General features: G+C 42.7%; 1 protein-coding gene across 3 annotated transcripts; it reads right to left on the bottom strand.

Moving 5' to 3' along the window:
- Positions 1-779: 779 nt before the first annotated feature.
- OGFOD1 (2-oxoglutarate and iron dependent oxygenase domain containing 1) lies at positions 780-22,649 on the bottom strand. Of its 3 annotated transcripts, none has more exons than XM_021704570.2 (13): positions 22,432-22,649; positions 20,594-20,739; positions 16,274-16,320; positions 13,065-13,165; positions 9,757-9,873; positions 9,121-9,212; positions 8,786-8,914; positions 8,388-8,501; positions 6,832-6,911; positions 6,253-6,566; positions 2,168-2,290; positions 1,631-1,689; positions 780-1,125 (listed from the first exon to the last, which is right to left on the bottom strand). In XM_021704570.2, exons 1-13 carry the CDS (start codon positions 22,583-22,585, stop codon positions 964-966), a joined length of 1,638 nt encoding a protein of 545 aa, XP_021560245.1. In that variant the 5' UTR covers positions 22,586-22,649; the 3' UTR covers positions 780-963. The 3 variants fall into 3 exon arrangements, with proteins under 3 accessions (XP_021560245.1, XP_021560254.1, XP_044778021.1); XM_021704579.2 differs by lacking the exon at positions 22,432-22,649 and adding an exon at positions 21,898-21,927; XM_044922086.1 differs by lacking the exon at positions 8,388-8,501.
- Between the last annotated feature and the right edge of the window lie 172 nt (positions 22,650-22,821).

Genomic DNA, 22,821 nt, shown 5'->3' with positions numbered 1-22,821 from the left:
TACCAAGGCAGGAACACCGTCATCTAAGTCTACACTGTCCTAGGAGAGTCAGTGAAACAAAGCCATAAGCAGTGGGAGGAAGTATCATGAGCCCAGCAAGAAGAGGCTAGAAGTTTCTGCAATGTTCTAAACCAGTGCGATTAGGAAGGGCAGAATCGGCCTTGCGTATTAAAAAAAAACACTGGAGGGCGCCTGGGTGGCTCAGTTGGTTAGGCGACTGCCTTCGGCTCAGGTCATGATCCTGGAGTCCCAGGATCGAGTCCCGCATCGGGCTCCCTGCTCGGCGGGGAGTCTGCTTCTTCCTCTGACCCTCCTCCCTCTCATGCTCTCTGTCTCTCATTCTCTCTCTCAAATAAATAAATAAAATCTTTAAAAAAAAAAAAAAAAACACTGGAAACATGGATAAACCTTGAAGATTTTATGCTCGGTGAAATAAGCCAGTTGCAGAAGGACGAATATTGTATTGTTCCACTTCTGTGAACACAGAGACAGAAAGAAAGTGGAATGGGGGCTGTCAGGGGCTGGGGGAGGGGGGCTACGCTTTCACGGGGACAGAGCTTCAGTCCGGGAAGATGGAAAGGTTCTGGAGGTGGATGGTGGTGACGGGTGCACAACCATGTGAATATACTGAATGTCACTGAAGTGTGTACATTTAAAAATGGTTAAAATGGTACACTTGATGTTGTGTATATTTTACCACACAGAAAAACTTTTAAAAAATCACTAAGGAAGATCATATGGAAAATGAAAAACTCAATGTTAAAATAAAAAAAAAAAAAGACAAGCCTTTTTTTTTAATCAAGAGAGAAGTACCTGGCTCCAAGCTCAAGGTCTAGATTGAGGACAGTGATGATGAGTCCTACCACACACAGATTTTAAGGACACCGTCACACAGGTCACCTTGTGGCTCCTGCATGCTTCCCAGTCCCGAGGGTCTCTTTCCTTCAGCTTTGCCCAGCCCTGTCATTCATAATAGACAAATGAGAAGTCCCAGAAACCGGTTCTATTTGGGAAGGCTTTCTTTTGTTCGAGGCTTCGGTGGTTAATATGCTTGACAAATTTCAGAGTCTCTCTGTCTCTGTAGACCAGTGCCAGAGAGTTGTTTTCTGGATTCACTGTTAGCAGCTGAAATAAGCCAATACAATGACACATTAGAACACCGAACTTATTCTCAACTCTTTTCTTCAATGATTCACCACTGAACAGATGGTTTTCACATCATGTACTTAGACTGGCGATAGGAATCTTTTAAAAGATCCTTTACTAGGAGGAGCCATTGCTCTGGCTGTCAAGGCATTTTCCAATGAGCCCCATTCCAACACATACCCAGAACGATTTTACCCAGTGCATTTATTTCTTACTATATTGAAAGATTTCATGGGAATGCACCATGTAACTCTTAGCTTACATGGAATTTCTCAGTAGGGTAGAAGCAGTGCTTACTGATTATCCTGTGGCATCTTTATTCCCTGCCAAGTACTTTCTACTAGAAATTAGAACCACTGCCAGGCAGACCATCATGGATTTATCAGCTAAAGACACTGGCAGAAGGTCATAAAAATTGGGTTTCTGAAGAATAAAAGCTTCCTCAAGAACTAAAAAGGGCAGTTTGCTGTCAGATGCAACTTACCTCTTCATCTTCACCTTTGGCAATGTAGGAAGTAAAGCCACCATATTCTGGCTCCCAGCCTTACAAAGGGAAAACAAACAGCATTCAGAAATTTCTCACTGCAAGAGTTCCATCCTCTGCTTCCATTGCCAATCCCATGCTGCTTAAAGCTGGGGGCTCTGGGAGCTCCGTAGTAACCAACTCTATGACTTATGAGCTTGAATTTACCATTCAATCCACACTGAGTAAGAAATGAAAACTAAGAATTGAATATAAAACGCACCTGGAAGGACAATTACATAAACGATGTGGATCTGGGGAGTTATTTGGAGGGAAATTATGGTTTGGTCCACATCCCCCCATACCTTAGTCAGATATAAATCCTTTGGGTTGGGAGACTGAAGTTCATGACCCCCAAGATCCCCTCCAACAGAAAGCTTCTATGATCTGGGATCCTGGCCAAGGCACATCACTTCTGAATTGGTCAGCTGGAGGGGGTCACCAGGAGACTGCCCCTCTCAAGGTAACAGTTCATTGTTGTCCTTTCTTCCCTCTTACCTTCACAGCCACAGTAGAGGAGTAAGTCTAGGGCAAATTCAGTCTTGCTGTTGTCATGGATCAAAGTGTAGTGACCAGTCTTCCAACGCCTCAGTTCTCCCTGGCATGTGGGAACATTTGAGTCTAAGAAGAAACAACAGAAGGCCAGAAAAAACTTAAAATAACTCTGATACAGGGGTGCCTTGGTGGCTCAGTCAGTTCAGTGTCTGACTCTTGATCTCAGCTCAGGTCTCAATCTCAGGGTCGTGAGTTCAAGCCCCGTGTTGGGTTCCATGCTGGGTGTGAAGCCTGCTTAAGAAAATAAATAACTTTGATACAACTGCTAGTTTGCAAGGGAATAATAAGTAGGAATGGTCCAGCACTAAAGGGAAACCATTCCCATAAACCTTCTGACCTACTACTGCTCCACCAAACCAGCCTTACTTACAGGGACTGTCAGAAATGTACCATGTACTATTTGGTGGGGCAGGGGGACTTGATGTTCTATTTCTTTTTTTACAAGAAATTTTAGATGGAATATACATTTAGCTGCCAAAATAAAAAATTATAATATGAATAAATATAATTATTTTAATATATATTATATATATAATATATATTATATGTATATAATTATAATATTTATTCATATTATAATTTTAAATAGATTCCCCCTGCCATCTGCCTGTATCTCCTATTATTAATGTTTTATCTTAGTGTGATTCATTTGTTGCAACTGACAAACCAATACTCATACATTATTACTGACTAAAGTCCATAGTTGACATTAGGGTCCACTCCTTGTGCTATACGTTCTATGGGTCTTGATCAATGCATAATGTTGGGTGTCCATCATTACCGTATCATACAGAATTGGTTTTAATGCCCTAAAGAAGCTCTGTGCTCCACCTAATTCATCCCTTCCTTCCTCCTAATCCCTTCCAACCACTGATTTTACTCTCTCCTTAGTTCTGCCTTTTCCAGAATGTCATAGTGTTGGAATCATACAATAAGTAGCCTTTTCAGACTGGCTTCTTTCACTCAGCAATATGCACTTAAGGTTCCTCCATGTCTTTTCATGGAGGATGATCGCTTGTTTCTTTTTAACTTCATCCTGTTGTGGTTAGAGAAGCTACTTTGTATGATATCTTTTATTTTTTACTTTTCTAAAGATTTTATTTTTAAGTAATCTCTACACCCAACGTAGGGCTTGAACTTAAAACCCAAGATCAAGAGTCACGCACTCCACCGACTGAGCCAGCCAGGTGCCCCGGTATCTAGCTTTTAAAATCTACTGAGACTAGGGCGCCTGGGTGGCTCAGTTGGTTGGGCGACTGCCTTCGGCTCAGGTCATGATCCTGGAGTCCCAGGATCGAGTCCCGCATCGGGCTCCCTGCTCAGCAGGGAGTGTGCTTCTCCCTCTGACCCTCCCCCCTCTCATGCTCTATCTCATTGTCTCTCTCAGATAAATAAATAAAATCTTTAAAAAAAAAATAAAATAAAAAAAATAAAATCTACTGAGACTAAATTTGTGGCCTAACTTATCGTCTGTCGTGGAAAATGTCCCATGTTCACTTGAGAAGAATGTATATGCTGCTGTTGGTGGGTAGAATGCTCTGTATTACACCTGTTACATCTAGCTGGTTTATTGGGTTAAGTCCTCTCGGGCGCTGACCTCTCCCAACTACTGCTGTAGAACTGTCCGATTTCTTCCTTCAATTCTGTCAGTTTTTGCTTCATATATTTTCAGTCTGTCATCAGGTGCATAAAGATTTGTAACTGTTGTATCTTCCTGCTGTACTGAATTTTTACAAATATAGAATGTCCTTCTTTGTCTCTTCTAATCTTTCTTGAGTTATGATCTATTTTGTTTGGGTGCCTGGCTGGCTCAATCGGGAGAGCATGCAACTCTTGATCTCAGGGCCATGAGTTTGAGCCCCACGTTGGGCATGGAGCCTTAATTAATTAATAAATAAATAAATAAATAGTCTACTTTGTTTGATATTCTTAGAGCCACTCCTGCTCTCTTCTGGTTACTATTTGCATGGAACATCTTTCTCCATGCTTTTATTCTCAATCTGTGTCTCTGGATCTCGAGTGAGTGTTTTGTAGATAGCAGATAGTTGAATCCTGTGTTCCTGTCTATTCTGCCAATCTCTGTCTTTTGATTGTCATTTACATTTAAGGTAATTACTAGGAAAGAGGGGCTTAATTCTGTCACTTTGCTATTTGTTTTCTAAATGCCTTATAGCTTTTTTTGTCCCTGCATTACAGTCTTTTGTGTTTAGTTGATTTTTTGGTATTGAAATGTTTAAATTCTTTTCTCATTTTCTTCTACGTATATCCTATAGCTATTTTCTTTGTTGGTACCATGTGGGTTACATTTAACATCTTGAAGTTATAAAACCTCTCATTCGAGTTCATGCCAGCTTAACTTTAATAAAATAGGAAAATTCTGCTCCTTCACGGCTTTGTCCCCACCATTTTCTTTAAGATGATGAACTTTACAGTTACTTTTCACATTTATCTCTGTATTCCCACCTGCTTTGGCCCAGGGCCTTGCATACAGTAAATGCTCAATAATAAAGCATCCTTTGGCTGCCTATATAGATTTTTTCCAAGGTCCAGGTTCCCATGAAAATGAAACCAAAAAGGAATAGAGATAAGTAAGCACTTTTTTTTTTTTTTAAGGTTTTATTTATTTATTTGACAGTGAGAGAGCACAAGTAGGGGGAAAGGGAGAAGAAGGCTCCTTACTGAGCAGGGAGCCCGATGTGGGACTTGATCCCGGTATTCCGGGATCATGACCTGAGCCAAAGTCGCTTCACTGACTGAGCCACCCAGGCACCCCAACAGATACTTTTCTAAAAAAGCCCATGAGGCCCCACTGATCTTCACCTCATTCCTTTTAGGGCCCAGGTATGGAAGCCAGTATCAATTATCAAGGAAAGCCAACCTTTATCTTAAAGAAAGGCTATCCTGTGTATTGACTAGCACAGAAAAAGCCACCTGGCTCTGGTTGTTCTAAATCCGTGGTGACCAAAGCGACAGGTCAGTCTGCGAGGCCACAGAATCTGCATTATGTGGTTCTTGTGTCACACTGCTGGCTATGTGTCTGTGGGCATCCACCTTCCTTGTCTTTGCTCTTCTAACTGCAACAGGGGCCTTCTCCAAAAATCAGAGTGGAAGCAGGGAGAGTACAACTGAGGAGAGGAATCGGGCAGCAGATTTTCTTGTCTGATTTAGTAGGTGCCGAGCCGTGTACGCTCATTTGGTAGCCGCTCACTTATGGGTGCCAAAATTTCCACAGAAGCCTCACCTCTTAAATTTCCTATATTTTTCTCTGTTTGATCTTGTCTGTAGATAATTAAAGACTTCCTCCACTTTTTTTTTTTAAGCCTATTTATTTTTTCTTACTAATCTCCACGCCCAATGTGGGGCTCAAATTCATGACCCTAAGATCAAGAGTCACATGCTCTTCCGTCTGAGCCAGCCAGGTGCCCTTAGACTTCCTCTACTTTTATTAATAATTTCCTTCTACCTATTTTCCCAAATTCAAGGAGGTTTTTCTTAGGCTATTATTGGTCCTTGGCAGAAATAAGCTGTGTTCACCTTCCTCTCTTCGATGTTATGTTTTAGAGTAGTTTGGGGCAAAGCCAGTCCTATTTCTGTCCACTGTTCAAGTATATTTTCAGCCTAATAGAATGTATGAGCTGCTCCTCCTACCTAGAATATTCTTCCCACAGATCCTTCTTGTTATTCCGATCGGAGCTTAGATGGCAGCTCCTGAGACAGGTTCTTCCAGTTGCCCGGTCACCTAAGGAGGCCACTCGGTCGTTGTTCCTCAGCACATAACCCGTTCAAGTTTTCTGCAAACCGCTTTTATTAGCTTATGTTTTCTTGTGGTCTGTGGACACGTTTAATCTCCGTCCTCTCCCACTAGAACATAAACTCTGGGAGAGCGGAGACCTTGCTTGTTCTGTCCTCCAGCTCCCGAAACAGGCCTAGCAGATCATGGATGCTCGAGTAATAGTTGTTAGATGAATCAGTAATTGAATAGTGAATGTTTAATGGTTAAATAAGGACAACTGATATCAACGGCTTACCTTCCTTTGCTTCATTTTCCTCTGACTCTGGGTCTGTCTGTCCCTGGCTCTGCTGGCTGTTATTGCAGAAGGCTGTCTGATGGTTCTCTGGCCCAGGGGACCTATGGCTCGTCCCTTCTTCACGGTTATCGGCCACAGAGGCTCCTTCTCCCTCTTTTTGGTTCGCCACCTCATCTTCTTCTGAAGGGGCCAAGAAGTGGAGTTTTAGGCCTGTGAAGTTGGAGAGCAGCAAGAACAGAGGCTCGGAGCGGAACAATTCCATGCAGTCCTTCAGAATGTCGGGAAGCTTGCTCTCCTCAGCTTTCTCATAAAACCTGGAAAGTGATGCCAAGTTGTTCATCAAAGCCACACCTCTACAATGACTCATGGAAGAAAAGCTGTTCATTAGTTTTGAACCCTGCTCCCGAAGTCCTGGCACAGCCTACTAAAGCACGGCTTGTAACTGTGAGGCTCTGTCAGGGCCTGCTACTGGATGTCCCTGGGAATGAACATCACCAGGGCCAACGTCCTATTATTGGAAGTGAGCCTTCCAGGCAAACAGGCAGATGCCGAACGCAAAGGCAAATGTCATGGCTCTACCTTTTGTTAGGGGGACCTCGGCTGCTCCATTTCACGTCTCCTTTCTCCAAAGCCTCACAGACCTCTGCAAATTTCTCAGGCTGGAAAAGGAGCAAAGAAAGAAGCAGTCAGTGGGTCTCTCTATGATCCCACCTTGGTCTTGCAGGTGGAGCCGCTCTGCAGAATCATGCTGGCTGATTCCTAAAAGGGCCAGTGGACATTCGCCCCTTTTGCCCAAGGTCCCCAGGCCTGATACAGTGCAGCCAAAAAAAAGACTGGATAAATCATCAGCATGCTTTAGCCAAGAGACCCGAGTGTCAATTTGGGCTATTTCCTTTAGCGGTTGTGTGTCTCATGTCAGATCGCTAAACCTCTCAGACTCCTGCATTTATAAAATGAAGATCATAATACGGTCTCTTCAATTCATAAGATGTGAGGAAAAACAATGAAACTGCTTAACGGTCAATGTCATCACACTAAAAGTCTCTGTAGGCCTCACCTTTATGCAATCAGCTTTCTAAATAGAGAAAGCCAAGTACAGAGCAAGAAGCCGATTAATCTATTGAAATCTGCTCCACAAGAGGCTTTCTATGTACTTGTTTAATGTGGCTTCCCAAGGAGTGTTCTCAAAACAGCAGTCCTATCAGCTGTAAAACAGGAAAGAGGATCCCAAAGCCTGGTTTAGGTAAGCTTAATAAAATAGGATCAAACAAAGTTTATTTACTGTAATATTTCTCAAACTCCTTAATATGCTAATGTCAGCTTTAAAATTTCAAGAGGGAAGGGGAGAGGGGGAGAGAGAGAGAGAGGCAGTATGTTTCCCGTGGAGGAACAGCTCTTGGGACTGTGCTTCCATGGGACCCAGGGTCAACTGTGAAGCACCACACTGGTGTCTATGATCTTGTTTGGCCCTCACAACAACTCTTCAAGACGAACAAGGCAGGTCTTATCCCGGTTTAACTGATGAAGACCTACAAGCTCTGGGAGATTCAGTGATTTGCTCATTAGTAAAACCGCAGAGCCAGGGCATGAATATTAAGTCTTCTGACTCCTAATGTAGTCTCTCTCCACTGAAATGTGCTGCGTATCATTGTCAAACGTTCATTAATAGGTGCTGCTCAGTTAATAATCTATCTTTTACTAAAAGCAATAGTAAGCTGATAGGAAACCATATTCACCAAATGAATAGGAAGGAAGCTACATACAACTCCCTGTCAGTGTAGAAGCATGCGTGCGTGTATGTGTGTACCATTAGGATTCCAGAAAACTGGGGAACACCCAAGGGACTCAACCCACTAAGCATACAACTGGTACCAATGTTAGCTACTAGCATCACCTGTATATTTTATGAAAAAGATGACGCTTAACGGTCAATGTCATCACACTAAAAGTCTCTGTAGGCCTCACCTTTATGAGGCCTCACCTTTATGGAACTAACCCAAAACTCCTTTAGTGATGCCTGTTTACCCACCCAAGAAGCGAGAAAGACAAAAGCACAAGTTGTTATAGCAGTGAGATTCTGTTAGGGCCTGCTACTGAGGTCCCCAAGATACACTGGACAGAACGTGCTGGCTTACCTTAAGGAACTCCTTTAGGAGAATTTCAGACCGTTCTTCAAATTCTTCTTGAATTTGAACTTGGTAATCCATGTCCAGATAAGTAGGGTTGATCCAATCATACAAAATTTCATGCTTACAAAGAAGCAGCAGATGCAAAACGTGAATTAACAATTCCTATTGCTTTTGTTCTTACATCATTTCGTGCTAGTAAAATATATGCAAAGCCTCACTTTATAATCTTCTCCTTGTTACACATAAAAGTGCTGGAAAACTCTGCCTGAGAAAAAGACACTATCAAAAGTTTACCTAAGAAAAGCAAAAGAGGAAACTCAAAAGTCCAGTTTCATTATCAGGAAAACAAACCATACGGTAAAGCTTCTAAGATAAGAATCCCGACAACAGGCATTTATCCTTACATCTTGTGGGATGTGAGGGCTCCGAGGTATGAGAGGTTCAAAGTAGTTGGGAGGCCGGGTCAGTGAAGGACCATGGAACCAGCCACTTATAGACAAACGCGACTTTTCTTCAGATAGGACTTCGGACACCTGAAAGGACAAGGCCAACAGCGCATGAACGTACCCGCTGAGGGGGACGATTGCTAGCCAAGGCGCGCTAACTTCTGGATCCGTCACACTGGATGCGTGCACAACCTGGCCACGGAAGTCCAACAGGAAGCTCTCACGTTTCGATAAGAGGGGACTAAAAAGCATGATCCTTAGTACTCTGTATATTTGTGGTTTATAATCTTTACCTGGTGAAAGGATACTGGAGACACTTCAAAGAAAACCAGTGTGTTCCATGAAGGGATAAGAGACTTGACGATCTGCTTCGGCTGGAAGTGTTCTGCACCAGGAGAGAAGACAATCACAAATGTGGTTTCGTTACCACTAACCACTTTCAGGCTGCCTCGTTTCACCTTGACAATTCTCAGATTTCTAAGGGGAAGTAGATGGACCCTGCAGATCTCAAAACGCCACCCTCTTCCATCTGTTTCACTCAGTCCTGCTACCTGACCATTGTTCTTACTATGCCATCTGTCTATTATCGATGAGGGCTGGGATAAGTTTGGAAAAGTTTTCGAGAGGCAACATCTGGTGTCAGTCATTAGGAAACAACCCTGACTTCCTGTCAGACAGACTGGCGCGGGCACACTGATGGTCCCAGGCAGCTTTCCACGTGCTCCAGCTTTCCACAGTCAGTACTCAGGAGTAGGGTCTGACTAGTCCTCATGCTCATGGACTCCACCTCTGGAGTAATGACTACAAGTACAATGTAGGGAGGCAGCTGTCAAGGCTGGTGTCCGCTCCCCCTCCTCAGAGGAGGACACACACTGTGTGTAAGAGCTCAGAAGTAGCTACTGGTGCTGATGTGTACGTGCTTCTCTTACCATCAACGTCATACAGGTCCAGGGTGCCCCCCAAGCTCCTGTCCCAGGGAGGAACCAGGTAAAGAATGAAGGCGATCCGGCGCCCTTCCAGCTCATCATCATGGCAGAGGAGGGCATCTGCAATAGTGCAACATGTACTTTAATGTCCCCGAGCTGACAAGGAGCAGCCACTACTCTGATCCTGCATTTTAGTATCGGTCCATCTGATATTCACCTGCAATGTGAGCTCCTCCAGCTTTGTAAAATGACACTTGTTTTTCCTGTTTTATAATCAGAGACATACAACTGGGAACACGGAGAACTCTAAAAGCCCTGAAGAACACACATATGGACAGACCCCAGAGATAATCACTAACAATATTTGTGCTTATATTCTTCCAGCACTTTTCCTACATACGTTTGCTTAAAAAAAAAAAAATGGGTGTCCTACAGTGGTTGTTTTGTGGCCTTTTTACTACCATCACTATATACAGCTGTCATCGCTTTTTTAATGGCCCTGTAGTTATTCTACTATACGGATTATGAATTACCTTCTTTCTCCTTTAATTAATCTTAGACTTAATTGTTTCCATTTCTCATCTGTTAAGAAAAATGCTTCAATAAGCAAATGACCATTACTGTACATAGATCTTTTGGTAGCGGTTCCCATTAATTTCTTGAGCTAAAGCTTCTAAAAGCCGTTAGGTGGGACTGAGCAAGGGAGGCATCCCTGCAGGGCAGGAGAGGGAGGATTTGCTATGGTGAACTGTGATCGTTCACACATGGAGGGATTGTTTTGATAAAGAAATATCCTGAAGGTGACGGAAGCCATGGTTCTCACTGCTGAGGAAGGAAATTATAAATACGGAAATGGAGAAATCTGGGATAAATCTTATGGTGTTGAATTGGAACTGGAGGAATCAGTGTGAATTGATTTTCCTATGTATGGAGATATTTAGTTAGATATCTACATATTTCTAGACACTGACATACATAAACATGTAAACGCACGTGTGCACGTGCGCATCCGTGTATTTGCTACCTCTTCTCCACAGAAAGGCCTGGGAGCAGTGACGCCCTAATGGCAAAACACCCAGAGTCCAGATCTTGATTTTTAAGTATCATTCGTCACTAAAAGGAATCAGGGTTCTTTGGAAGAATGGCTAACTCTGGGTCTAGAGCAGGGGACATATAAGATGAGCTTGGAAAAATCTCGTTCTGCTAGGAAGTAAAATGTATTAAGAATGATGGGGACACATCAGAAGGACATGGAAATCAGTTTAAAGGTGCTCCCTTTGATCAAATCAGGGACAAGAGGAGCATCACTATAATATAGCAACTGATTACAGCCCGTTACATAGTGACCCATAAAGCCACACTGATGTAAATAAATATATGAATAAATAAATGGGAAGAGAGGAAGGTTTCCTTTACAGAATGACAGTAAATGTAAAGGGAATGCCAGAGGATGCTAAAATAAGCGAATCAAAGTTGGAGGAGAAATGGGATATTTACATAATCGTTAAGTATCTCCCCACAAAATTCTTATTCACTTATAGAAAGAAAAAGAACAAGTTTACAGTGGGAAAGCCTGACATCAGTTACCACCTTAATTAAGTAATCAAAGTATCACTAGACTATGACACACAGAAACCATATACCACTTGATAAGATGTACTAAAAAAACAAAACAAAACAAAACAACCCCCACATAATTCTGTAACATTCCTACCAAAAATGCAAGCCTTGAATCTAATCATGAGGAGGCATCAGGCAAACCCAAATTGAGGGCAAATGTACAAAATGAGTCATCTGTAAACCTTCAGAAGGTTTAGACTGTTCTAGATTGTGGGAGACCAAGTCAGGCATGACAACTATGCAATTCTGGACGGGATCCTTTTGCAATCAAGGACCAAATAATAGAACTTGAATGGAACCTGCAGATTGGATGGGAATAATGTATCGATCCTAATTTCCTGATTTTGATGGTTTATTGCCATCATCTAGGAGAATGTCCTTGTTGTAGGAATCACTGAAGTACATGGGGGTCCTGGAACAGGATGGCAACTTACTCTCAAGTAAAATGGGAAAAAACTATACTATGCTTGCCATGTTTCTGTAAGTTTGAAATGATTTCAATTAAAAAGAAAAAAGTTTTTAAAAAAAGGGCTTTTGATAGGACTCATCCTGTGTATCACTCAGTTAGCCTCAAAAAGTGGTTACCAATGTATACCTCCCCCTTATACTTTATACTGTATGAGAGTAAACCCACATCAAAATTTTACTTAGTGAAACAAAGCAAAACACTTTTCCTTCCAGGTGAAAAAGCAAACATGCTTTCAAAAAGACATTTCTTTGCTCACAAAGGGAACTGGTGACAATGGATACCTCTGAAGAGAAAGGGGGACAAGGAGAAAGTGCAGGGAACTGTCAAGGTTTACACTGTATCCTTCTATACTGTTCGAAGATTCTTCCTTAAGGATGTAGTCTTTTCGGGGCGCCTGGGTGGCTCAGTTGTTAAGCGTCTGCCTTCGGCTCAGGTCATGATCCCAGGGTCCTGGGATTGAGCCCCGCATCGGGCTCCCCGCTCAGCGGGGAGCCTGCTTCTCCCTCTCCCACCTCCCGTGCTTGTGTTCCCTCTCTCGCTATGTCTCTCTCTCTGTCAAATAAATGAAATCTTTAAAAAAAAAAAAGAATGTAGTCTTGTCTTATCTTCCAAAGAACAACAACAAGAAAAAAAAAAAGAAAAAGAGGCACTGAGGGATATCTGCTCCCTAGGAAGCCCAAGAGTAGAGTTGACAATACCACCTCTGAGTTTCCTGATGCTCTACACGAAGTTGGTGTGTGTGTGCCTTATCAGCATTTTTCTGAAAATTTGGTCAACGGCTTTCATTATATTTTCACCAAAGAGAACCACTGCCTTATACCTTCCAATAAGATGGGCGTTTCGGTATTCAAACCGGGTCAAATCTTCCTTATTAAGAAGGTCCTAATGTTGGGGCGCCTGGGAGGCTCAGTCGTTAAGCGTCTGCCTTCGGCTCAGGTCATGATCCCGGGGTCCTGGGGTCCTGGGATGGAGCCCCGCATTGGGCTCCCTGCTCCGCGGGAAGCCTGCTTCTTCCTCTCCCACTCCCCCTGCTTGTGTTCCCTCTCTCGCTGTCTCTCTCTGACAAATAAATAAATAAAATCTTAAAAAAAAAAAAAGAAGGTCCTAATGCTATGGGGGGACGTGTCCCAAGTCTAGGATCCTGGCACACCAATGCTCTTGCTGCCACTGTGTAGCTAAAGCCTGTAAGTCCTCTAGACATCAAGGGCTTTATCTTTCTTACCAGAGAATTCATATTTAGCACAGGACATGTCAATAGTTGATTCCAGGTCAATCTTGGAAATGTCAGCAAGCCAAGTCCGGAAATCTTCAAACAGAACTTTCCTAGAAATGTCAACAAAGGTAACCTGTTAGCCACAGCATTTGGATCTCGGCCACAGCTACTTTTCCCTGGAGGCTGTAGTAGCTTCTTGAAACTTGCACAGTTTAGGCCCTGGAACTGAAATAAAGAGAAAGAAATACAAATCCATCTACTGGGCCCCTGGGTGGCTCAGTTGGTTGGGCGACTGCCTTCGGCTCAGGTCATGATCCTGGAGTCCCGGGATCGAGTCCCGCATCGGGCTCCCTGCTCGGCAGGGAGTCTGCTTCTCCCTCTGACCCTCCTCCCTCTCATGCTCTATGTCTCTCATTCTCTCTCTCACAAATAAATAAAAAATCTTTAAAACAAAAACAAATCCATCTACTGTAATATAGTTTTGCTCTGCTATTTCATTTTACTTTCTTCCTCTTAAATTGATAGTATGCTCTAGCACGGCAGTGCTTTGCCCTCTGTCATAATTTAGCACCCTGATGTTCCTTTCCGAGGTTACTGATTTTTAGACATGTTTTTTGGCACTAAATACTACTCCACTGCTTAATGACCATTTGGGTGACACTGTTGCAGATTAAAAACTTTCAGTTGCAATAACAGTGAATATTATGCTAACAGTAGGCTCAGGAAAATCTTTTATAGAAGTTCTGATGCCAGCACGATACCAGTAAGAGATGCTGAACATTTCCATTTGCCAGCTAATGGGGCTCTCTGTATAGAAATCTCTTTAACACAATTTATAACTCACTCAGCCAATCAACTTTGGAATTACGTGAATCTTCATGAGTTGAAAACATTTTGAAAGGACTTACATCGGTTCACATTTTGCACACACAGACAGTATTTTTTGGATCATCTTAGTCCAAATGTACACAATTGAAATTCCCATAAAATGCAACTGTGCTGTTCATAACTAAGTATCAAGTCTCCAGGCTGATCTCCTAAGATTTTAATACCAAGTCCCTTTTCCACACTTTACATTACCAAACTAAAAAATTCTAAAAAACGCTGTGCTAGGTTGGTCCAACCAGAAATGCCATGTAACTTCAAAAACAGAGTTGCAACTTGTATTTAATGAGCCAGCAGAACAAAGTGCTGAACCAGGCTTGCGATGTGGGTAGCAAACATTTCTGCAAAGTCTTGATGCTTTAAGCAACTATGATCAAAGCCTTAAATCCCTCTATTACTGGTAACACTGGCTTCCTCAAATGTATTCCATAAAAATTTCTTCCTCTAGTCACTATGAAAGGGTCACAAGGCCAGGGTTACTTTCTGTCATTATTCTCATTTGTTAATCGAATATAATGGAGAAATCACAGAGCCCAACTGGGAAGTATAAAGATCACCTTTCTATAGACCAAGGAATCCCGTCTAACACACCATCTGGCTATTATCCTGTGGGAATAGAATGGAACCTCAGTCCCACAGGAAATGCTTACCAGAGGCGTGCTGTGAACTAAAGAGATAATGCCTTACAGTGCAGTGAGATCATCTCTCTTTGGAACAACAATAACAAAAGGTCTAAATAAATATGAGATATTATGAGGTGCAGTTAATACATGAGTAATACTTCAGAATTGGGAAGAAATAACAATCTGTGCAGACTGCCATCCTATATCAAAATGTCCCAGAGGAAAAAAGAGAACGAGAAAAAAATGACCTCTGTATAAATGAAAAACAGTGATTACAAAGTAACATGTGCCTATTGTAGCAAAACTAGGGGAAAAAACCCTCTATAAGTAAAAAGGAACTGTTAAAAAAAATGTGAAATCCAACTAGCCAGATTTAAACATTCCATTCTTCTCTTTTTTCCTTTGTACACAGATAGCCAAATATATCTTTTAAAAATCATTCACACTCTGTGTGCTGTTTTAACGTCTTTTCTCTCTCTTTTTTTAAAAGATTTTTATTTACTTATTTATTTGACAGAGAGAGAGAAAGAGAGAGAGAGAGAGCACACGCACAAGCAGGGAGAATGGCAGGCAGAGGGAGGAGCAGGCTTCCCTCTGAGCAGAGAGCCTGATGTGGGGCTCGATCCCAGCACCCTGGGATCATGACCTGAGCCGAAGGCAGACGTTTAACTGACCGAGCCACCCAGGCGCCCCATGTTTTCTCTTGACAAGTGTACTGCATCAACTCTAATATGCCTCCTCTGTAAGAAGTATCATTGTTTTGCTATCACTTAAAAAAATGTTGCCAATTAAAATAGGACACAATAGTAATTTGTGAGACACTGGACCCCAGCAGTGCTAAAATGTAAAAGAAGAAATGTGTCTTAGAATCGGTGAAATCAGGTTTATCATTCTCATGTATTAAAATTCACACATCATATTCAATGGTTGTAGAGTTTTCCACTCATGCTTTTACTATTATCTATATAAATCTCAATGCATGGCCTTTTAATTTGTATATAGTTTTTCACTATTTTGGGGCACCTGGGTGGCTTAGTGGGTTGAGTGTCCGACTCTTGATTTCGGCTTAGGTCATGATTTCAGGGTCATGGGATCGAGCCCTGCACTGGGCTCTGAGCTCAGCAGGGAGTCTACTTGAAGATTCTTTCTCCCTTTCCCTCTGCCCCTCCCCCAACTTGCACTAGAGCACATGCACTCTCTCTCTTTCTCGTTCTAAAATGAATAAGTCTTTAGAACATTTTTTCCCCACTATTTTTAACAACATTACAACATGCAATCTTGTATGGAATTTTTGAGCACATCCTTAATTATTTTCTCAGGATAAATTCTTATAAGTGGAATGATACTATAAAAAGGGAAGCATAATTTTAAGAGTTTTGATACATTTTTCAAAACCATCATCTAAGAAAGGGATCGATACTTCTGTCAACACTGGGGGATTTTGTTTCGAATATTTGCCAACCTAATATGTGAAAAATGGTTCCAGCAGTGTTTGCTTGATTACTAACAAGCTGAACATTTTATCACTGAGAAGGTGGGCCCTGGAATCAGACTGATTTTAGTTTGTAGCTTAGCTCCCTCGGTTTTCATCTAGGAAGCCTTGAAGAAGTTACTTAATCTCTCAATCTGTTTTCTCCTCTACAAAATGGGATAATGACATAACGTTATATGATGTAACATTTTCTGCACCCAACAAATATGATTGTTTACCTTAAAGCACAGATGTGAGGCTCTCTTCTCTTCTTCAAATCATCCGACTTGATCATAGAAAAAAAAAAGGATTTCCTTCATATATTACACACAGAGAAAAGCAGTTCAGTGAGTGCCCTTGCAGTGTAGGATTGTGGCGAAGAGCCAAGCTGCCTGGCTTTGACCTGTGGCCCCTCCATATGGCAGCTCTATGACTCGGGCAAGTTACTTAACCCCCCTGGGCCTTACTCCATTCAACAAATATTTAAATAGTTATCGACAGTGGAGCTTATATTCTTTTTGAGGGAGACAGACAATAAACATAAAAAGCTGATTGTTAGCATGAAAGAAGGGGACAAAGGCACAGGGAAAACCAGCAGGATATGAGGTACTGGGCGTGCTGAAGGTGGGAAAGGGTTTGCAAGTACAAACACGATGACCAGGCTTGATTTTGCTGAGTGAAGCAAAGCCTTGAAGGAGGTTGGGAAACATGCCAAGGGAATATCTAGGCAAAGAGGATTCAAGGTTCTGGGGTGCCCAGGTGGCTCAGTTGGTTAAGTGTCTGACTCTTGATTTCAGTTCAGGTTGTGATCTCAGGGTCGTGAGGCTCCCATGTCAGGTCCCCTGCTCAGCATGGAGGCTCCTTGAGATTCTCTCTCCCTCTCCCTGTGCCATGCCCTGCCCCACGCACACTCTCTCTCAAAATAGACAAATTAATTAAAAAAAAAAAAAAGGATTCAAGGTCCTGGGTGTGAAGCATGCCTGGTCTAGTCAAAACATCCAAGGAGACTGTGTGGCTAGAGTGTAGAGAGTGCGGGGGACAGCAGTAGGAGATGAGGCCAAAGAGGCAATGGGATGCGTTAGAACTCTTCTAAGTACTTTGGCTTTCTGACAAAGAAATGAGGAACCTTTGGAGGCTTTGAACAAAGGAGTAATAGGATCCCATTTACATTTTTAAAAATTGAGATAAAATTCACGTAACATAAAATTCATCATTCTAACCATCTGAATGTGTAATTCAGTAGATTTTAGTATATACGCAATGCTGTGTGACCACCACCATTATCCGATTCCAGAACATTTATCATCCCCCCACCAAAAAGAAACCCTATACTCATTAGGCAGTCACCGTACATACTCTTCTCCCCAAGGTCCTGGCAACTGCTAATCTACTTTCTGCCTCTCTATATGGATTTGCCTAGTCAGGACATTACAGATAAGCGGAATCCTACAGCACGTGGCCTTGCATGTCTAGCTTCTCTCAGTATATTGTCAAGGCTCCTCCATGTTGCAGCAGCATTGCTATGCCATTCCTCTTCCTGGCTGAGTAATACTCCACCGTGTGGCTAGACCACACTCATCTGTCCATTCATCAGGTGATGGACATTTGGGTTCTTTCCACTTTTTAAGATATCATGAATAACCTGCTATGACCATTTGTGTACCTGTTTTTATGTGCACATGTTTTCAATTCTCTTGGGTCCATTGCCGTTTTAAAAGAACACAATGTCTGTGATTGTGTAGGTGGGCAAGAGTGGAAGCAGTGAAACTGGCCAATAAACTACAAGTGTAATTCTGATGAGAGGCAAGGATGCCTTGGACTGGCTGTTGGTAGTACAAGTGGAAAGAAGTGGGTTTTTCTGGATATGTTTTGAGGAGAGAGCCTGCAGAATTTCCTGACGAACTAGGTATGAGGTGAGAGAGGAATGGAAGGTTTTTAGCCTGAGCCACTTGGAAAGATTGAGTTGCCATTCACTGGATGGGTAAATTTGCAGGTGGAGCAGACTTAGGGGGAGAAGACCAAGAGTGTAGTTTTGGACATAAGTGTGAGACACTTAACAGATATCCAAGAGTAGAGGCAAAGCCATGGGAGTCCCTGGAAATTTGCCAGAAAGTGGCCCAAGGGCAAAGCCCTAAAGTACTCTATCATTAAGAAGTTAGGGGGCGCCTGGGTGGCTCAGTTGGTTAAGCGACTGCCTTTGGCTCAGGTCATGGTCCCGGGGTCCTGGGACTGAGCCCCGCGTCGGGCTCCCTGCTTGGCCGGAAGCCTGCTTCTCCCTCTCCCACTCCCCCTGCGTGTGTTCCCCCTCACGCTGTCTCTCTCTCTCTCTGTCAATTAAATACATAAATAAAATCTTTAGGAAAAAAAAGAAGTTAGGTACAAAAGGAAAACCTTCCAAAGGAAACCAAGGGCTTGCCAGGGAGGTAGAAGGAAGACTCTGAGAGCGTGGTATCCCGAAAGTAAAGAAAATATCTCCGGGAGGAAGGAGTAATCTCAAATGCGGCTGGAAGGTCAAGTAAAATGAATCCTGAGTGAGCCTGACAAGTGTAGTTTCAGTGGAGCTGTAGGTAAAAGCTTGATGCAAAATGGGCTTGACAGAGAATGAGAGAAGGAGTATTTGAGAAAGTACAGACAACTTATACGGAATTCTACTGTCAAGAGGAGCAGAGGAATGGGGTAAAGGGCAAAGTTAGGTCAAAAGCATTTTTTTCTTAGGAACAGCTTTCTTTCTTTTATTTATTTGACACAGTGAGAGACACAGTGAGAGAGGGAACACAAGCAGGGGGAGTGGGAGAAGGAGAAGCAGGCTCCCCGCTGAGCAGGGAGCCCAATGTGGGGCTTGATCCCAGGACCCTGGGACCATGACCTGAGCCGAAGGCAGGCGCTTAATGACTGAGCCACCCAGGCGCCCCTAGGAAGAGCTTTCTTTCACGTCACAGGGAATGATCCAGAAGAGAAGGAAAAAACCAGTGTACTCCCCTCATCTGTAAACAGGAATAGGAAAGTACCTCCTTCATAGGACTGTTATGAGGATGTAATGAATTCATTCATTCATTCTGTTATGAGAATTTATTAATGAATTAATAAATATAAAGCACTTAGCATGGCATAAAGCATGCACTCAGTAACACTTGCTTTAAAATATCCAGAATATCAGGCAACTCCTACCGACACACTTGTTTAGGAAGATTGTAAGATGTCATAGACCCCATTATTAAGATATTTCACAGCACAAGCAAAGAAAAGAGGATATAAGCAAAGTCTGAAGGGACAGGAGACTGAAAATAGGTTTTGCATCTACTGTTTTAGGATGAAGAAGTTCAATCCCAAAGTGAGCATAGTAAAAATTATTCACAGCAGAGTACAGTTTCACCTAACACCCATGTGATCTAAAGTAATCTTTCCCCCCTCCTCATTACCCAGAGCCCTTTTTATTATATTGCCACTCAGTGACATCACAGTTAGAAGTGTTTTCATCTACCAAATTGCATCAAGTAAAAACTAGTTTAAATCCTCAGTTTTTGTAATCAGAGATACATATAGCCCTAAATCAACAAAGAGACCTACTGTTATTGAAATTGATATAATTACAAAGGCAGACAGTTGTGACTTTTAATTAACCTATGTAACTTCACTAGGATAAAAGTTTAATTTTGTCAGATTTCCTGACTTATTAAGAGTCATATCATGTGTATATTTAACTTGGTTAATCATATGTGTTAAGGCCCAAAGATAGAGACTGGGGGACATAATCAGCTCTAGTGCAAAAGAATAAAAGAGAAGGAAATCCTGTTATTTACTCTCTTATCCCAGATAAAGAGAAATCAAAGGGTTAAATGCAAAGAAAACAAAATAATCCTTCATCTTTTTCATTTTTATTTTATTCTGTGATTTTTACGGGCTGATATCCTTGAGATTTCATAAAGGATTTCCAAGAGTGATGTATACCATGTACTAAAAAGATATTTCCCCTCAAACTGGGGAAACCAATGACCTGTATTTCTATACCTAGACTGAGCCCTGTCTTCTAAGAGTGGAAAAACTGGCCCTGATTTTGATATGGTCTTTCCTGCCAAGTTAAACCGTCCACCAAAAAAAGAATAGACCTCACTCTCTGCGGACATACTGCGATGCACAGCATACATCAAGTCACCTAAAATAAGGACATGAATTAAAAATTTAAATAGGTATTATTTTCCAACGTACAACCCTCTTCAGCATACCAATCCTCAAAATGCACTTAATCCCCTTTGTTTATAATGTACTTAACTTACTGGCTTACTGTATTTCTTGACTATCTGTCACCATCACTAGCACTTCTCTTAGTTTAGTCTTACAGGGCAGGAACTGTCAGAGGCTCCCATGCAATAATTATAGCACCTAACACATCATTAACACTCAGTAAGCTTATGTGAAATGAAGGAATGCTTTTAGCGATGTCAAGGCAAGGACCCTCCAAGGCAAACCCAATCTAAAACCTCAAGTCTAAAGGTAAGGAATGATTCTGTAGATAAAGTATTTCTTAAGTGGAAGAGTGAATGTGAAAGGGACATAAATACCTGCTGGAACTTATATAAATCGTTATACTTTTCATGGAAGTCCAAGTTCAAAAGTTCCTTCTGAAGCCCTTCCAAAAAGTTTTGGCTTTGGATGAAGTTTGGGATCACGCAGTGAAGAAAGGGATCCATGTCCATGGCAATGGCCTCTGTTGGAAGGAAAACATTACTTATGGCTTTTTCCCCTTTTGTATTTTTGACCTGAGTAGCATGGCAGAGGGAATACAAAAGGGAATGATCATGAATTTTCAGAAATCTAGTACCGAAAGACTTGGGGGAAGAATTATAAGCTCTTCCCTTTTTTCTTTACCCCATTCAATACTACCTTTTTTTTTTTTAAAGATTTTTATTTATTTGACAGAGAGAGACCAGCAAGAGAGGGAACACAAGCAGGGGGAGTGGGAGAGGGAGAAGCAGGCTTCCCACTGATCAGGGAGCCCGATGCGAGGCTCGATCTCTGGACCCTGAGATCATGACCTGAGCCGAAGGCAGACGCTTAACGACTGAGCCACCCAGGTGCCCCTCAATACTACTTTTTAAATATATTGTGTTCAAAATACGAGTCCTTAGGAGTACAGGTGATATCACTAAATTAAGGTTCCTGCTCTTTTTTGCGTTTTTTAGTTCAATGATTAGCTATTGAACTGAATATATTTTAGATTCCTTATTCATTTCCCCCCAAATTAAAGTGAGAGGAGCAAATGAAAAATGAGAATAGAGGGGCACCTGGGTGGCTCAGTTGGTTAGGCATCCAACTCTTGATTTTGGCTCAGGTCATGATCCCAGGGTTGTGAGATAAAGCCTCACCGCAGGCTCCATGCTAGGGGAGGAGCCTGCTTAAGATTCTCTCTCTCCTCTCCCTCTGCCCACCCCCAACCCCTAAAAAAAATGAGAACAGCAATACTGGCTGGCAATTTTTCTTCAACTCTGCCTTTTCTTTCCCCAAGTTACTATTGGAGGAAGGAAGTTACAACATACACTTTTTAAAAAAATCGGTTCAAGCATAACTCTTCGATGCCTTGATTTCTGTCTCAACATTTTAGCCACTGCCTCTGATACTCTAGGTACCCTCCTAATATTAATAGTCACCACCACTACCATCACCACCACCGCCACCTACCCCGTGCCAAACACAGTGGTGTTTTACATGCATAATGTCACTTCATCTCCTCGGCAACCCTGTGATAGACATTATCACTATTTCCATCCTACAGCTGAGGATATTGACAAGTCCCTGGGGGTACAGAGCTTGCCCTTTAGACACTGAGCTATCACCTTTTATGTGCATCCAGACACCCAGGACTCACCCCTTCGAAGCACTTAACAACTGAAACCAAAATCATGGCAAACTCTAGGAGGGAAAGCATGCGGCATGAAGCGGAATTCTTATCCTCTAAAGTGATATCTGAAGCTAAGGCTGGAATCGTTCAAGGTGAGTTTCTTCCCTTGCTCAACACTCGTTTACTCCCATAGGTCACGTAGTCGGCCTATAGGCGTGTAAAAACGAGTAAGCTCAGGCGCCAGCCATCTGGCAGCTCACAATAAATGCTCTGGCTACACGATTTTGGGATAACCGATCTTTGCCCTCGGAGGAAATACGAACTTGCATGCCATGCCCTCTGCTTCCCAACTCTCGGGCCTACGTTTCTTCCTCCTCAGATTTCTAAATCCAAACCGAACTTGGAATGATAGAGGGCAGCAGGAGAGTCAAAGGTGGCCAAAGTCACACTGCCTCCAAGGGCCTCTTCCCTCGTGGCCCCGCGGCCCGGGGCTCGACTCGATTGGTAGGACTTTCAGAGGCCCCCCCCAGACCCTGCTCCCCCTTCACAGCACCGGGTTACCGTGACCGAACGGCGTCCTGCGGCTCCAGGCCTCAGACACCTGCTTTTTCAAGGTTTCTTCGGTGACAGCGTCCGAAAACTCCGCTATCACCTCCTTCTTTCCCTTTTTCCCCGTCCGGCCAGAAACTGGCTCAGCTGGCCGTTTCCCATTCATCTTCTCTTAAGCTACAGACCCACGCCACACTGATTAAGCAGCTACTTTCCTAGGCTGACTACAATTCCCAGAATGCCCCCTTTCCCGTGTTCCCCAGCGCCGACCAATAGGAAGTATCAAAGTAAAAGGAGGCGGAACCCATTCCTGGTTTACCAATGGAAGCTCTAGATATTGCGGCCATCTCATCAGCGATTGGCCTAGTGGCGCTTGGCCCGGCTGGCCTCCGCCTCTCTACT

This window comes from Neomonachus schauinslandi, chromosome 16, assembly GCF_002201575.2.
Source record: "Neomonachus schauinslandi chromosome 16, ASM220157v2, whole genome shotgun sequence".
In the NCBI taxonomy this organism is placed as follows: Eukaryota; Metazoa; Chordata; class Mammalia; order Carnivora; family Phocidae; genus Neomonachus; species Neomonachus schauinslandi.
The sequence above is the reverse complement of the archived record's forward strand: the minus strand, read 5'-3'. Positions and strand labels throughout refer to the sequence as shown.

What these genes read in the sequence shown, in the direction of transcription:
- OGFOD1 (XM_021704570.2), bottom strand. Translation starts at nt 22,585, where the DNA reads ATGAATGGGAAACGGCCAGCTGAGCCAGTTTCTGGCCGGACGGGGAAA. An exon ending in ATTTATATAAGTTCCAGCAG is followed by an intron (nt 16,321 to 20,593) that starts GTATTTATGTCC and finishes TCTATGATCAAG; the next exon opens with TCGGATGATTTGAAGAAGAG. An exon ending in CTCCAGTATCCTTTCACCAG is followed by an intron (nt 8,915 to 9,120) that starts GTAAAGATTATA and finishes TTGTCCTTTCAG; the next exon opens with GTGTCCGAAGTCCTATCTGA.